We start from the raw sequence: 17,436 nt of genomic DNA, 5'->3' as shown, positions 1-17,436 counted from the left end.
CCAGTTGTTTACTCTTCATCAAGTCGTGGAACAGTTTGGCTTTTGAGAAAGTTTGTGTGTGTGTGTGTGTGTGTGTGTGTTTTGTATGTGTGTGTACATGCATTTTGGCGAGTGAGGGAACGCGAGAATGACTGTTTCAGTGTGTATGCGTGTGTCGCTGTGTTGCACCTGGCATTAATATCTGAAAAACAGGAAAGAGTTGCAGAAGACCAGTTTATATGTGCTTTATCACCAGAATCTGACTCGTAATTTGTGTTTGTGGATGTTTACGTAACATAAATCTCCACACAGAGTTTTAATGATCCGTAGTATTCATCAGCAGCATTTTTGAAATACGTTACTGTACTAAGAGGAGGTGAAAAAAAATTGGGATGCATGTCTAAGTGTGTGGCTGTGTGTGTGTCAATATGTACAAAAGATGTGTGCATGTGGTTGTGAGTCAGTGTGCAAGAGTGTAGGTAATATGTGTCTGTGTGGTTAGATGAGATCCCCGATGGGTATACGGGGCAGGCAGACGTAAGCCTGCGGGGTCCTGCTGAGGTTGATGGGGTTGCCGTCCAGACGGATGTCCTCCAGTGCGTTCCTGATGTAGTTGAAATCTTTCAGGTTGCAGAACGTGTCCTCGTGCATCATTTGAATATTGTTACGCTGCAATCGGAGATGGAGGAAGATGAGATAACGCCAGCAAGCATATTGGAGCGGTACTTTCATAAGCAGACGTCTAATGAGTTTGAGATTTTGATATCAAATCTGAACTGTGACAAGTTTTAATCCCAAGAATCTAAAGTGTTACTTTCAATGTTCACCAGTGGCTGATGAGATATGAGGTCTGGTCAGATGTACCTGTAGGTGTAGAGATCGCAGGCTGTCTGGCAGAGGCACAGGGATGTAATCAACGTGGTTGTCTGTTAGGTACAGGTACAGCAGGCTCGTCATATCCTGGAGACAAAGAGAAAACATTGAAATCATTATTGGCTTGTGCCCGTAGCTGCCAGTGCTGTTGAGGGAACCTGCGACAGAAGCTGTACATACCTTGAACGCCTCGTTGTGAATGCCCTTGGTGCCGATGTTGTTTTGGCTGGCGTCAATGAGGGTCATGGTCTCTGGGAGGGCAGGCAGCTGCGAGATGTGATTTTCTCGAATCACCAGCTCCTCCAGCTCGGGCAGAGCCATAAACGCTTTGTCATCGACGGACGTTATCTCGTTGGCGGTTAAGTCGATCCTCTTCAGCTTGTCTGGAAGCAGAAAAGTAAATATACAACAATTAAACGCCTAAAATCCACCTTCACATTTGGTTCCCTGCTCTTAATATTCATTGAGGACATACTCAGGAAGGCGAAGTCGGACTTGTTGATCTTGGTGATTCTGTTGTAGCGGGCGTAGAAGTGAGTGGTGTCTTTGGGAAGAGGTGGCACACTATCCAGCTTCAAGTCATCACAGTAGACCGAACCACCAAGGCACGTGCACAGCAAGCAAGTGGGCATACCTGGAGCCCATGGAAAAGAAGGACACAAATGGGGGGAGGGAGGGAGGGAGGAGAAGTAAGAGGAAGTCAATGAAGATCTTTCTTGTCTGATTAAAATGTCTTCCCCAAAACTACATAATACACCTTTAAACGAGGGTAGGAACACCCACAAAGTTAGCTCTAGCATAGGGTTGAAAAGAAAATGAATGCATAACTGAATAATATTGTTACCTTGAATTCTTTTGTCCACTATAAACATGCAGTGAATATCGTGTTATTGTCAGTAAAAAAAAAAACACATTTGAATGTTGCAAACATTTTGGTGACTACAAACATTCCCGTAGAAATTAACGGACTTATGGGTTGACACATATATTTACACAGAGCTATGTGGCAATGAGGTGTAACACAAAAAAAACAAACAAAACAAGAACAGGTCCCAATCCAGGCCAAAGTCAATCAAATGGTGTCAGGATATGAAGTTCCTGTATGAACTGAGGTTTCTAACATGCTCCTCTGATTTCAGTGCCTGCGTCGTTCAGTACTGACCTTTCCTGTCAATCACAGGCTCATCAGGTTCACCAGTGTCTGGTGTCAATCCAGAGCCCACTGACCCTTCTACAGTGCCAGCACCCTCCTGAGGGGTTTCTGGTGTGGTCGGAAGCAGCCCCTCCTCTTGTTAGAGACAAGATTAGGTGTTAAAGAAACAGGTTAGATCAGCGTGGACATGGAACAGGACGTCTGGCAATCAGCAGCCCACTGTTTGCCGCAATGATAAGTTACACACAGTATATTAGCTTATTAGCTGTGTTAACCAATTGTTTGTGGGAATTCACTGATGGATTGAAGTTAAATGAAAATGTGTTAATAACATGAAATGTGATCTGCTGAGTGGTTACAGACAAAATGCTTGTTAGCAAGGAACAAAAAACATTTTTTGGGTAAGCCAGCTGAAATGGTTGGTCCTTAGAGTTTCAGTTGCGTCCACGGTGGCCGACCAGGGTAGATTACAACAGTGGATGTGGAAAAAAAGGTTATAAGAGAAAGGTTCCTGCAATTATAACTCATAACTCATTTCTCAAGTAATGTTACTACCCCTTTTCCACAAACAAGGTGCCAATGCTGGAGCCAGTTCTTGCACTGTCGGAGCATTTCCATGTCCAAATATTCTTGACCAGCAAAATCAGCTCCACCCCAGCAATTTACAGGTATCCTGCAGAGCAAATAATTCCTGAGGTTCAACAAATAAAGAAGGTAGGAACTGGATAAGAGACTTAAAATGGCAGCCATTCACTTGCATTAAATTACTTGCCCATTGCATGAGCAAACAGTTTTCAACTTCTGGGTTTGCTCCTGTGATGCATGACCCCCTGTGCAGGAGCACAAGTGTTAAAGCTGATGGCCTCCCACCAAGTATGCAGTCATGTCAAAGGTGGGTAGGAGAGTACTCTAGCTTCCAAAGCTGATTCACAGGAAGACATTGACAAAACTGACAAACAAGCGCTGGCTCGTCAAAAGATAGCTTGGCTCCCTGACCCAGCTTTGGCACTGGCACCTTGTTCAAAGTCTTCCCTCTTTGATATACTTCCTTACGTATGAGGTACAGTCTTTTGTTTTTACCCTGCCATCAACAGACTAGATTACATACTGACCTTTATCAATGTCAGGGACCAGAGTTACCGTAGGAACCTCTGTGTCTCCAGAGCCAGAGACACCAGAAGCCCCAGAAGCTCCAGAGAACCCGGAGGTTCCTGAAGCTCCTGAGAACTCCCCAGAAGCACCTGATGCCTCGCTGGGGATAGTCTCTGGTTTGAGCTCCTCCTCTTGTTAGAGCCAAGGTTTGGGGTTAGGAGACATGAGATTAGGAGGGCGAGAGGTGAGATGGACCATCAGTCAACCAGTTAATCAGTCAATCTCGCACACATTTTAGATGTTACAGAAATTTGGAAGAAGCATGATTATGAGAAGCACAAATTCAGTGACACACAGTGGAACAAATACGTAAGATTTTAAGTGAAACGATCAACATTTAACACAGTTAAATGGAATTTAAGACATTAAATCAACATAAATCACATGGATTAAAGTTAGGTTAAGCGATTCTGTCTCAAGTCTCGTCGCCAGGTTGTCAAATACCGATGTTTTGGTTTGGTATTCAGCCCAAATTTCAGCCCAAAGCATCGGCATTTGACGACCTATGAATGAGACTCAACAATCAAAACCAAATCTTTCTTCAGAATCGCCTTCCCTACCTGCAAGACAGGTTATCGCTACACAGATCAACACATCTGCTTTGTGAAAGAACTAACCTCCGGATATCAGTGTTATCCCTGAGTCACCGGACTCATCCCCAGAAACCCCAGAGCTTCCAGAGGCTCCTGAGATCAAGATATCTCCAGAGAACCCAGAACCAGACTGGTCACCAGACCCTCCAGAGCCCAGATCAATGGAAATTCCTCCGGAGCCAAGATCCCCAGAGCCTGATCCTGACATATCCCCAGATATCAATAGATCCCCAGATAGCAAGAACTCCCCAGATCCCCCAGAGCTGAGGAGCTCCACAGAATCACCGGAGATCAGGACAATGTCACCAGAACCCCCAGATGCACCAGAGACCAGTAGGTCTCCCGAGCCTCCAGACCCAGAAACCCCAGAAGCTCCCGAGGCCCCAGATCCTACGGAGCCCCCAAAATCCCCGGATACATGAAGGATGTCAATGGGCGTCAGACGCAGCTCCACCTCTTGTTAGAGACAAGATTAGGGATTAATAAACAGACAGATGACACTGAAATGGATGACACGATGATGATTAGGTTAATGATCAGAGACAAATGGATGATTGAAAGGCACACATTTAACTATGAACAGCTAGTTAAATGGAAGACATGCACATGGAAAAGGTGATTGTTGACAATGATTTTAGGAACAGATTAGTATTTTTTTGGGAGGGTGATGCTGCCTTGACAACTCCACAGGCCCAAAGAGTGATGGCCCATCTTAAATGGAGAGAACCCTGGATGTCAAGTGACGCTATTCATGGTTGTGCAGACCTAAAGGTGTGTGCTTTTTCAGACCTTTCTGTGTGTCTGGGCCCATGAGAACCCCTGAGCCCCCTGAACCCTGAGGGATGAGCTGGGGTTTCAGGGGCATCTCTTCCTCCTCCTCCTCCTCCTCCTCTTCTTGTTCTTGTTCTTCCAACGAGGCTTCGGGTACAGGGTAGTTATAGTCGGGTGGGGCCAGTGTTCCAATCTCTATCTGAGGGAAAGATGGCAGCAGTGAGTCAAAAATGGATGAGAATTTGACTCAACCATCAGAAAAGTCTTATTTGGTCCTACAAAGGTCATCTGTACATGAAATACAACTATAAAAACTGGTCAAAGTTAGCACTCGGCTTTGTGTTGTTTCCATTTTTGCTCATTCTCATCACCTTTTGACTCTAAAATGAAATAGGTAATCTAAATTTTTCAGGGCAACATGCATAATGTTTGACAGCTCAGTGAAAAGTGGCAGTTTGTTGGGTTGAGGAAATTAAAATTGGAACAACAGCATTTTTCTCATTTAACAAGATTTCAAGAGTCATGGCTCTGTGTACAGACATTAACATTTTAAACATACTTCAGATGTCACAGTGATTTCTGACTGCACACTTCAATGAAACTGTAAATTCCCCTTTGGCTGCAAAAGAAGGACAGACAGCAAATACTTAGAGTACAGAAAATGGAGGATGGACTGATGGGCACACCACAGGAGAACAATTAAGCATTCATCACAGATGATTTTTCATTAATTTCCATCACTTATTAATGTCTGCGTGTAAGATGAAGTGCATCTCATCACCTCTCAGTTCTCCCTTTCTCTCTTTCTTTCTGCTATTTTTGCTATTTTTATTCAAAGCAATAAACCCCCCCAAAAGGAAATCAAACAGGAGAATGAACTCTCTATGATCTGTCAAGACAACTGTTCAGCTTGGTCCAGAACAAGATCAGCGTCTCCACTATTTCCACAACTAGATGGCAGCAAAGTGACCCGATTTCCATACCAAGCATATAGACAGCATTGACCACTGAGAGGCCGAAGAGGACATTTTCACAGCAGAAACAGCTGGTGGCCACACTTGGCACCAAACATTAGCACTTTCTGAATGTGAATTTAGTTATGCAATGTGTTTTCCATAACAGCAACAGATATCTTGCCATCCAATGTGCCACAGGGAAAAAACATCTTTATTTTTAGACTATATATGGATTCAGTTATCTCCCTTATCGTGAACTCATCAGTAATGGAGGGGTGCTTACAAATTACTTTTATTTGAGAGCAGGAAATGACATTTTATGGTTCTGTATCTATTGAAAGTTTTTGAATTAATTCCTCTGTGTGTTAACATATTCATTTAAATATATAAGGAACCGCGCTACAGTATATGCTCGACCTGGATGTAGAAGGTATACTTGAGTAAAAGGAATTAATAATAATATAACTTTGGTAAAGTCCTAAAATATTTTAAATTTAGTGATGCTGAATTCATTTTCTGGCAATAAATGTACTTAAATATCAAAAGTCCAACTAAAAGTAAATAATACATATATTTAACTGTATATATGTACTTTATACTCAGGGTGACACATCTTTCCCATTACATGCATTCTGTTACTCCTCAAACCAGATCCAATATTTTCTGGTCATCTGAATCAGTGTTGTCTTTTTTCTATATGTGCTACTTGCTGTGACACTGTATGCAGTCTGCAAAGTAACTTTTAACTAAAGTTCTCTCTATAAAAGCAAGGAATCTGTCTGTCTGTGTATGTGTGTGTGTGTGTGTGTGTCTGTTCCTCAAATATCTCTGCGGATCAGGATCAGGCTGACCTGAGAGTCTCAACATGGCTGCTGCTTGGTTGAAGGGTGTGCCACGTCGGATTTGTTTGGACTACAATGATACCGTTAATAAATTATTTCATAAATGAGCCACCGCAGTCATGTGCGCACCAGAGCCAATCACTGCACACCCTAGTCACGTGCGCACCAGAGCCAATCACTGCAGAGCTCAAACCCATGACAACAAGCGGATTTATGCCTGCAGTGGCGCGAGCTGGACCGGGATTTTGCCGGCGTTTCGGTCCCGTTTTGTGCATCTTAACTGACTGTTGTGGATTAATGAGACTAAAAGAGTCTGGACCGAGTCTGTTCCGGTCTGAGGAGATCCGGAGACACGCGGACAACAAAGTGGAGTCGGAATCTGTGGATGTTCGTGTGTAGCTAGCTGCTAACGTTAGCCCACTCCCCCCTCCTCCCGAGTCCACAACGCACGGGCAGGTCCAAAACCGGACTTAAGGTAAATAATGTCTGCCACGCTTTTTCGCGAACATTGTCGTCACGTTTGCTTTGTGTCTGGTGCAGGAAGAAATGGTAAAAACGGGCTTTTATCACGAAAGTGTCCAAGCAGCAAGTTTGGTTGTTGAGGAACAGGAAGTTGTGGGAGGGACGTAGGCGGATGAGTGACAGGCAACGGCGGTCGGTGTAGAGACAGCCAGCGATATTGAGAGTTGAAAGATTTGTGACATTTAGCGTGTTTGGACTGTATAGTTAGTGTGTTATGTAGTGTGTGGTGTAGTGGAGTCGTTTTTTTGTTTAATCAGGCAAAACAATGAGGAGACTGCTGAATGTGGAGCAGGCAGTGTAGCTGTTCATTCGGCTAGAAAGGCAGGCAGGCAGACCTGAGCATTGCCTGCATTTAAATGTAAATAGCTACATATAACTTTGTAATTTTTAAAAATGTATGCACATATTTAGCAAACAACAATTTATATTTGCATTATAAGTAATAATAAATGGTTTGTTAAACATACTTGTGATTTTCAAAGTAAAAAAAATTAACTTTTTCTACTCGGATTTTATGTTGGGTTTTTTTTGTGTGTGATTTTAGGTCCATCGTGTTAATACAGTATGTTAAAATAAAAAACAACTGTACAGTCACACATGTGAGGTTGTGCTGAAAATAGTGACACCAAGTAAATAGTTTTTAAGGTGAAATATAATGGCAAAATCAAAAATAGTCAAAAACGGATAATTATACACTGGAATATTGGATTTCACAACAAACCTAAATATCCCTGACGTCCCACCTTCAAACACAGCCTCATTTGGCCATCCATGAAAAAGCTACTTAACCTCCCACTTTTCAATAGGAATACATGTTTCCTACGGGCACTGCACTAGTACACATAAATATAGTACGAAAGTACAAGATTTGCCTTCTAAATGAAGTAAAAGTACAAGTTGAGTAAATGTACTTTGTTATATTCCATCACTGGAAAATGGAAATACTCAAATAAAGTAGAGATGCTGCAAAACTGTGCTAAAGTCAATGTACATATTTACATTTCATCACAGGTTTAGGGAGCACTTTGATACAATTTAAGGATTAGACAACTAAATCTGAGGAATTAAGTAGACAACCATCTTAACGTCCCCTCTACTGCATTTGAAAATATCAAATTACTCGATAAACTACGGTTTGGCACCTTTGTGCATCAAGCAGACTAGAATTTATGTTGAGAAATAAATTCGAAGACAACCCTGCCAAACCAACCAAGCTTTATGAATTACAGTGCTCTTTGCCTCCCTCATTAAAAGCTTCAGGTATATCCATCTACTCTCATAATTGCATTCGCAGTCATGTCTCTCTCATGTTTTGGTGGGTGATCAGCCTGCAGTTCCATCTTCCTCCAGATGAGGGCAACGAACCCCCACACACTGCTGCAGGTAACACCTGACACTCTGTCACGGCCAGCGAGGCGGACTCAACCCTCCAAAAGAGGGAATGGTCCTTGTGGAACCAAGACTCACATGGTAGCTGCAAGAATCCATATTTTAGTCTTTTCAGCCCCTTTCAACCACAGAACTCAGATGTCAGCAGGCCAAATATAGGAGTGCATATCAGTACAATCATGCAAGTCAAATAATAAAACTGCCTTTAAAAGATGGGTTACAAGAAGTATCACTGACGAAAAGTCATGCGGAGAATTTTAAATGCAGCAACGTGAAAAGATGCCCAGCACTGAAAGTCACATTTTAAAGCTTGGCAGGGAGACAGTTTGGGATACAACAAGGTAGACCATTGAACAGCCCTGCGCAAAGTTAGCTCGCTGCAGCTCTCCCCTTCATTTCCCCCTTTCCCCAAAGCAAACATATACACCCGAGGGGAAAGAAGAGGCGAAAAGCTGGCAACCAAAAATACTGAAAAAAAGAGCTCTGGAAGCAGCATGGGAATACAGAATGAACAGGGAGAGACGGTGAATGTGAGCATCAGGCTGACGCCAAATGTTATGTTGCTGCTGTAGGTTAAAGTTGATCAGTCAGTGGATGCATTCAGCCAGGTATGTGAAGTTTCAGCAACTTGATCTTTCCAAAACAATCCCACACTGGTTCAGCAGCTGCTTCCTTAACAGCAAACAAAATGATTTGATGAAGTGCCGTCACCCACAAAGGAAAAAGTCTTCCGTCTAATTAAACGCCATGTGGCAAATTTTGAGTCACGTTTATGCGTCACTGTGAAAGCAAACCCCAGCAGAATCTGTGCTTTGTAGCTTAAAGGAAAAGTTCAACATTTTGGGCAATACATTTATTCTCTTTCTCAGTGAGAGTTTGATGAGATGGCCACAGTGATGATTATCTTCAGGAAGTTACTGCACCCAAATAAGAAATAGTGAACATAATCCCCTGCTAAAGATACAATATGTTACACTTCTTCATTAAAAAGCACAAAATCTTTCCTCTATATTTTATTAAGTTTTAAGGTAACAGTGTGTTTCAGTTGGTCGCCTGTCACTGTTGGTTAAGAGTGAGAGACTGGGGAAGGAACTAACGCAACGGTGAACGCAACTAAGTGTAACCGATAAAAACCCTGTCTTACCTGAGTAAATCAGTTCTCATCATTGTATAAAGCGGTGTCCATTTACCGCTGAAACTTGACTCTGATGTTCAGGGTGGGAAGCTCAAATATCATACTACTGTATTGTAGGTTGCAACTTGTGCAAGGAATCTGACAATTTGTTATCATTTCCCCACTTCCTGATTGGTCAGCGACAGAATAGACGATAGTGAAAGTCTGGAGGGACCTCGGGCCACATTTCAAGGTAAAACAACATATCTGATAACCCATTACCTAAGGGGTTAGGAGGAGGTACAATTGATCTATGCCAGGGTTCTCCCCAGACAATGGAACAGTGGCACAGCGCCGCTATACTGCTAGCTCAGTGCCGCTATACTAATTTTCAATGTTAACTGCTTTGTAGCGGGTGAGGGTGACGAGCGAGCGTCCGTCCGCCCGGTCTGATGATTGCGACAGATGATTGGCAGATGTTCTTACTATTGGGGAAAAAAACATTAATTCCAGTTTCCAGTCTTTACACTGAGCTAAGCTAACTGGCTGCTGACAGTAGCTTAATCTTTAACACACATACTTGAGAGTGGCATCTATCATCTCAGAATTCACTGTATTTTCAAGTCATATTATTTAATATGACAGACATGACTACGACACTAAGATGTAAATGTTATCTCACCAACCCTTGTTACAAAAACATTCAAACACTCAAATTACCAGCTGAAACTTGTTCTTGAAATTCGAATCAAGACAGAACGGTGAAAGATCAGAAGATGCCAAACTTGGTCTAAACTTTTCTGTAGTGCAGCACACTGCGTGGATAACGCTGAAGATGAGCCTCAACTCCTCTGAAAAGAGACAAGCCCACGAGGAGAAAGAGCAGAAATACCAACAGATGGATGTGGAAAGTAAAGAGTCAGCATTCCAGAGGCATGGAGCTCATCATCGCTTCATTTCTCCCCTGACATCTGATGTGTGTTTGTGTGTGAATAAAATCCATTTAATCCTCTCTCTTATTAGGCAACAAGTCTATCAGAGGATCTGCCCTCTCACCTCTGACTGCGCTGTCAAAGAGACACAAAGTGACAGATCTGTCCAATATGCTGTTGTTTGTTCAGGGACGAGGAAAGGTTCCAGTAACTCTAATTGTTCTGCTTCTCCTCTTCCTGCTCCCACGGACTCCCACAAAATCTTATGCAATGCGCTGTGTCACATCCAGGCTTGTTAAACACAGAGACTTTATCAAAGCCATTCGTCTGCAACACATTACAACTCTCCCACACTGAGCACTGTCATGTGTAACGCTCGGCTGTAAATCTTTGCGCGCCAGGGCTCATTTTAAACCTAAAAATCCAGGCTGTGGTTGTACCTTTTTTCCATAGTGCATGACACAATAATTCATCGCTCAGTGTTGTTTCTTCTGTGAGATGGCGTCCAATCTGCTAAGTCTGCGTTCGATTGTGGGTTTGGGTTTAGATAACAGCGGTGGTGTGAGTTCAACCCACATCAGGTTTAACTTAAAGTCGCAAGAAAGCCTGCTGAAAATCCAATGTGGACTGCTTGCCTCGTGCCGTCTTGACACCGCCTTGGCTTAATTTCCTTGTTACAAAGAGGTATAAATGAGAACACGAAGCCCTGCTAAAACTTGCCATGCCAGCATGCCCTGCAGCGTTGCCACATCACAGTCAACTTGAGCTGATTTAAAGGATCTACTGGAATCCATCATCCAGACTTTCTGCCGACTTTGTTCTCCGCTCATCTTTTAAAAAGCCATGATAGAAAAGAAAAGAAGTCCCAGAAGGTGCAGCAGTCCTTCAGTTTTGCTGATTTTACAGCACTCTGTTCAACATCATTTGAGTATCCAGTAAAGACATGCTACATTTACAGCAAAATGATCCCATAGGGGCCTCAAGAAAGGAATATTACGACTCTCTATTTTCTTCTACACACCAGCTACTAATCCAAATTCTGCAATCTGCACTCACAAAACACCAACATGTTTAGTTAAAAGTTGTTCCTTCCTCAATTTCTGCAGGCAAATAAAAACATTTCCATCATCGGGCCATAAATACCACTCGACTCTATGAAAACTACTCCAGATGCAGAAGAATTCAGCCTGTGGAGATTCTAGGGCATGTAAGCTAAATGGACACTGGGCTGAGGAATAAAAATGAAATATTTTGGCCAAGATCACGTATAAAACTGGAAAGCAGTTTGCCATTTTCCAAATGGCTGCTGTGAGTGTCAGCGGGATGTCTGTCTGCTCCATGAACCTGGTGACCTCTGTCCAAAACCAGCCAGTTCACCAGCATTTCACTGCCAACGCTTTGATTTGTGTAATCTTCTGGGGATGATATCAACCTCCATGATTTGGAACATGAGTTTACATTTACACATTTTCCACTTTTCCACAATGCAGTTCCTTTAAAGTTTGTGAATTCAAGGAGGAAAAAACAAATCGTTTATAGTATTTGAAAATATATATGGGTCATGAAAAGTTAAATTATTTTTTTTACGAGAATAGTAACCTTTTAGTAAACAGGCAGCCTGTCCTCATCAGAAAAATTACCATTTACAGTTGACCAACTGCAAAAGCAGCTTATTACAACCCATAGTTACACTTCTTGTTAGGCGGCGCACTCCAGTGGTCATAGTAATTTTTGCAGCAGCAAAGGAGGAAGTCAGATGAAGTAGAATCAAGAGCTAAGAGGAGGAAGTCAGGGATGGATGGTCGGGTCAAACAAGCTCAGAATTCATCAATGGGCTGTTGTACATGTTCAATGTGAAAGCAAGAGTCAGTGGTGATTTATATTACGACCTAGCTCGACTTCTTCTAACTCACATAAGGAGGATAGTCTGCTGAGCGGTGTTACACTTTCACAGCAGATCAGTGTCTTTCACCCTGATGGACATGCATGTGAATATCAGAATATTCTTTCATTATAGCTCCTGTTGATTTTCGAGTCTCATTCCCAACTCGTCAAATACTCATTGTGGGTTTGGTCACCAGCCAGCTGAAAGCGTCAGTATTTGAAAATCAGCTCTCTTACAAATAGGAGCTTTAAGTTACGTATTCTTAGTCACGTATATCACTTATGTTTACCAGTCACTGTTGTTGCCTAAGCCTAACCAAAGCGTGAAACAAAGGTTGTGTGCGTGTGCAGCTGGTTAGCTGCCAGCATCATGTTGGTTTTGGAACGGTGATCCAGTATAAGTCGTTGTGGCAATTGATGTATTCAGTCTTTTAGGCATGAGGATGTGTCGTAAATAGGCCGATTCTGCCGTCTGAAGTGTTTTCTGCAGTTGTCTGGCAACACTGTGAAACCGCACAACTCCATTAGCTTCTGCAAAGCCTGCCAGTTCTTATGAAAATTCTTTGCTTTGTAATTAACCTTGATCCGTACCTCAAACTATGCCATGTTGGGTAATGCATTTGTGGGATTTTGGCCTGGAAATTTACAAGAGAGTGCGAGAGACCCTCTGAACATTACAATGAAATGTTTGTTTTAAGCCTCCTTTTGCCAAAATCAGTGCAATGGTAACAATCACAAGTAAATCTGATACATCTCTTCAAGGAAGTCTGTTGATTTTGAAGTAAGAAGCAGTAAAGTAGACAATAAAGTAAAGTGTTTCCTCAGTAATCAAAGTTGGGACTGTATAAAATCAAGAGCTTCTTCTCTAGTGCTGACCGTTTCGGTTTCTTACCTGAGGATCATCAATCGTCAGCCCATCGTCATAGTCGTAGATATCCTGGTTCTCGGAATTTAAATTGTCTAGATCCGCATCGTAGTTGGCGCTGTCGTATGAGTCCAAGTCCACTTGTCGGGAAAATCTGGGGCTGGCCACCACCGCTTTGAGGACAAAGAGTCCCAACACGAGCCGCACCAGCATCCTCATAGTCCACCTTGACGCGGGACAGAGAGATGGCAAGTCAGACGGCGGATGTCCGTTGAAAGATATACAGCTGTCGAGGCAGCACAGGATATTTCATGGTGACACAAGTTGAGTTTGCACATTGTTTTATATTCTCATTTGCCTCGTGTAGCTAACAAGTTGCCAAGTTGAAAAAGGAGCAAAAATGTATTTAGCTAATTAAATAAAGCTCCATAGGTGCATTTAACAAGGCTTGTCTTCGTGAAATATGGGCTGTATAAGCAGTCTACTATACTTAGACCAGGGCCTGACATTGGGTCACACCACTAAGGTCAATGAATTCATTACTGAGGTGCAGACAGCTCAAGGGATCTAAATATGAGGGCCTCTTGCATCGTTGTAGCTCAAGGCATACTGTTTCGGGAGCAGCCATCTTGGCTCAAATCAACGCTTGCCTGTGGTGTGTCAAAGGTCAGAAGTCAGAGTTGATCTGATAAGAAACCATGGGAACGTTTACTTCAGTCTGCAGGGTGAAACACAAATCTGCTTTCAGCCTGTAGGTTTTGGGGTTTTGCTTCTTCTCCAATAACACACCGTTAAAGCGGCTTTAAATTCCTGTGTTTTTGGCCGGTGCTTTAATTATTTTTCCCAATCACACCAGAAAGGCTTTGGTGAACAAAATTCTTGGCAAGAAGCTAGAAATGAGGGCGCAGACAAGAGGGTCTTTCTGTGCTTGAATCTAAAATTAGCATGTATGATTTTCATTGAGCGCTGATCTTTTATGCGCTGCCCTGACCCAGATAGCTCCTGTTCATAAGCTTGTTCATTTCCTTAGTAGCACAGATCGAGCCGAGCTTAAAGAGGCTGATTTAGTTCAAAAGTGAGAATCCCTTATGGGAAGTGCTAATACGATTAGCATATGTTAATTACCGTTTAATTAGCCAGCACAGCTGACTTTAGCCTTTAGGAATCAATCATCGTGTCAGTCGGGAATTTCATAGCACACTAACAGCAGGTGTAGTCACATCTGAGCCGGTGTGAGATAGAAGGTGTGAAATCCAAGAGGAGGCAGAAGAGTTGAAAGAGGAGTCCTCCAGGCTGGGGCAGAGAAACGGAGAGCGAGGGGGGAGGGAGCAAGGGAAGAAAAGATGCGGAGACGTGGACAAGATGTTGGCCCTCAGGGTTAGATGGAGAGAGAGAGGAAAAGACTGGGAGAGAGAGAGAGAGGTTTCTGACTCACTTACTCGACCCCTCGCCCTTTACAGAGGGCCTTTATGAGGCCCGGTCGCTGCCTGTCTCAGCACTCAAACTCCAAATTCCTCCGAGGTTTGTGGACAGGATGGCAGTGAGTTACAGCTGCAAGGAAAAGCTTCATTCAGCAGCGAGCGTGCTCAAACACGCACACACACACACACACACACACACACACAAATGCACACATTCACACACATTCACGCACACACTTGGAAGGACAGATCCTCTCACAGATGCACGCTCTGTCTTAACACACCTATCTTTCAGGGGGAGAAAACTGAGAAACCTCTGCTGCTATTTTTGGGGGTGGATGAGGACAGATATAAAACAAAAAAAGTGTGCACCCTGTTGAGAAAAGCTTGGTAAGCATCCTCGCTGAAATAGGCTTTTCTGTCATGAGGGTATGAAATCCAGCAGGGTCACACTGAAAGAGGGACTATGCTAAAGACAGAGGTGTGCTTTTATACAGGCCATCACAGTGTACAGTGTGTTGAAACTGTGTGTGTGTTTGTGTGCATGAGTGTAGCCTCTAGACTACCCCCGTGTTATGCTTGGCTCCGCGTTGGGCATTCCTGATATCCAGTGATTCTACCTTGTTTCCGCAAAAGCCATAAACAAACTCCACAGACGTCCCTTTGCTACAAGTGAAGCGGTAGCCGGCGTGTGTTTCATTAAAAAAAAAAACAGATATACACAGAATTCTGTTCTGAGAGAAAATGAAGAGAAAAACAGTAACCCTGACAAAAGTAAGATTGTAATCACAGTTTTGCGGTAGTTCTTTTTTTTTTTTTTTTTGCAAAAATTGTCAAGTATTTCAACACTCATCAAACCTTCCGAGGCAGAATTCATCTTTCTTGATCAGAATACAATGCTGTCAAAACTGCGAAATGAGTCACCAAGGCTGTCACTAATCCAAAAAACACCTGTCCAACACACACACACACACACCTGAATCACACCTACAAAAGCTTTTAAAAAAACTACCAGCCAACAAGAACGCCAAAGGACCACAAAGACATCCACTTTTCAGTAATCTGCGTAAGCCCCCAAAGCAAATCCCAGAGTGAAAATAAAGCATCTGCACCACCAACCAATTAGCCCAAGTGGCCTCTGTGCAAACCCTGAATTGCAGTGTCTTTTGGAGGGGGCAAGTCGAGCCACTTTCCCTGCACCGGAGAGCCACTGAGCCAGCGCGATAGATAGCACCAAGAACGCTTACCTCTGTCTCCTGCTTTCCCGAATGGTCCCTTCAGCCGTGATGGAGATGCTGAGGGCTCCGGGACTTGGCCAATGGTGAGAGGTCGCGCAGGGTGCCTTGAAGAGGGAGGGTTGGTGTGTTTAGTGTGTGAAAGGTGTGTATATGTGTGTGTGTGTATGTGTGTGTATGTGTAGGTCTGTGCGCTGTGGCAGACCTGAGTGCCCTGCCGCTTATGTGTGAAGGTAGGCACTGAGACTGATTGGACCAGAGCAGATTGCTTTTGGTCACTCGCAGTGCACCCACCCCACACTGTACACACACACACACACACACACACAGACACACACATGCACGACCCTGTCAAACACTAACACACACATACACACACACACACACATCAGACACAGAGAGAAAGAGAGAGCGAATGGCCCCCCAATGGCAAAGTATCTTTTTTATCCCTTACAAGAGTATCCTTTATTTTTCTAAGAGTGTGGCTCAATCAGACTGAAATATTTGTCCGCCTTTTCCTGAGGTGAAACTCTGGCATGTGTTGCTTTCATGTATGGGGGGGATCCACGGGGCCCTTGTACACAATGGGAGCTCTGTGAGGAGCCCCTGTTAGCATGGTGGTGAGAGGAAGTCCCCGCTTGGAAGAAGGCCTCTGCCCTCCCTTTGCTTAGCTGCTTTCTCTTTGCACCGTCGCTCTGCTAAACGCCCTGCCCTAACATACAGATCTGAGTTCTGTCACTGGAAACCATAATTGTCCGGAGTATGAGCTGATCTGGGGAGGTCAAGGATGAAGAAACCTGAGGAAAGTGTTCCTTGCTACATGCACTTGTAGATTGTCTGCAGTGTCCATTGTTCAAACAAAAAATAGGACACACACACACAGCTACTGGCTAGCATTACCCTGTCAGCTTTATTTGGCTCAGATTTTGTCTCAACCGGCCCACCGCTCTCTCTCTTACTCCCATGGTAACTCTAGACCTTTTGATGAGTGAGGGGAAAAGGACGTAGCGGGAGTGCCAGACATCCCTCTGCACCTGCCATATAAGCTGGGATTTATATTCAGGGTCCTTCTCCTGCCAAGCATTCTGAAAAGGCAAAGAACTGAATAAAATTTCATCCCCACATGATCCCGACACAATGATTGATGCACACACTATATGACCGAGTGCACTGTAAAGAGCCTGGGAGGCCCTGCGGAGTGGGGTCCAATCTGTGCAAGCTTCGGCGTAATAACTGACAGTTAGATAGGAATGTTATGCTAGCAGAAGCATTGATTATGCTTGATCGTTTAATTCTCGAGGTAGATGTTTCTTGATGTGACTGGCAAGCACAAACTTGTCTTTCTTTCCAACTTGGGTTTTTTTTTTACACCACTGACAATCTGGAGTGAAATCGGGCCATGGGTTGAAGTAAAACTACATATTTGATATCTAATTTGCTAATGTTAGCATTCAATAACTTCCTGGTTAACATCACGGTTTGATTACGCCCAGTACATTTCTTGATGTGTACAACATATAGGTTGATCGAGCCAATTCATGCCTTTTGTTGCGGTATTATGTAACAGCATCGAACAGTAAGGAAGTGGTTGTTGATGTAAAGACTGTGTGGTAGAACTCACAATCAACTGGACATCAACACCATCACCAAAGGCATCTGCTCTATGTTTGTACATGTCACATTATACAGATGCCATAATCCTAATTGGCACATCACATTGTATAGTCACATCTAATGTTAGCTAATGTAAGCAAA

General features: G+C 43.4%; 1 protein-coding gene across 3 annotated transcripts; it reads right to left on the bottom strand.

Moving 5' to 3' along the window:
- Positions 1-145: 145 nt before the first annotated feature.
- Positions 146-16,157, bottom strand: epyc (epiphycan). 3 transcript variants are annotated; one of them, XM_037122307.1, is made up of 10 exons: positions 15,694-16,157; positions 13,053-13,251; positions 4,540-4,720; positions 3,775-4,206; positions 3,118-3,288; positions 2,015-2,140; positions 1,328-1,486; positions 1,033-1,235; positions 844-939; positions 146-648 (listed from the first exon to the last, which is right to left on the bottom strand). In XM_037122307.1, exons 2-10 carry the CDS (start codon positions 13,242-13,244, stop codon positions 478-480), a joined length of 1,731 nt encoding a protein of 576 aa, XP_036978202.1. In that variant the 5' UTR covers positions 13,245-13,251; positions 15,694-16,157; the 3' UTR covers positions 146-477. The 3 variants fall into 3 exon arrangements, with proteins under 3 accessions (XP_036978202.1, XP_036978204.1, XP_036978203.1); XM_037122309.1 differs by lacking the exons at positions 13,053-13,251; positions 15,694-16,157 and adding exons at positions 5,081-5,140; positions 6,329-6,380; XM_037122308.1 differs by lacking the exons at positions 13,053-13,251; positions 15,694-16,157 and adding an exon at positions 6,329-6,378.
- Between the last annotated feature and the right edge of the window lie 1,279 nt (positions 16,158-17,436).

The sequence above is a fragment of the Acanthopagrus latus genome, chromosome 14 (genome assembly GCF_904848185.1).
Source record: "Acanthopagrus latus isolate v.2019 chromosome 14, fAcaLat1.1, whole genome shotgun sequence".
Lineage (NCBI taxonomy): Eukaryota > Metazoa > Chordata > Actinopteri > Spariformes > Sparidae > Acanthopagrus > Acanthopagrus latus.
Note: the sequence above shows the minus strand (reverse complement) of the source record. Positions and strands in the feature narration are given on the sequence as shown.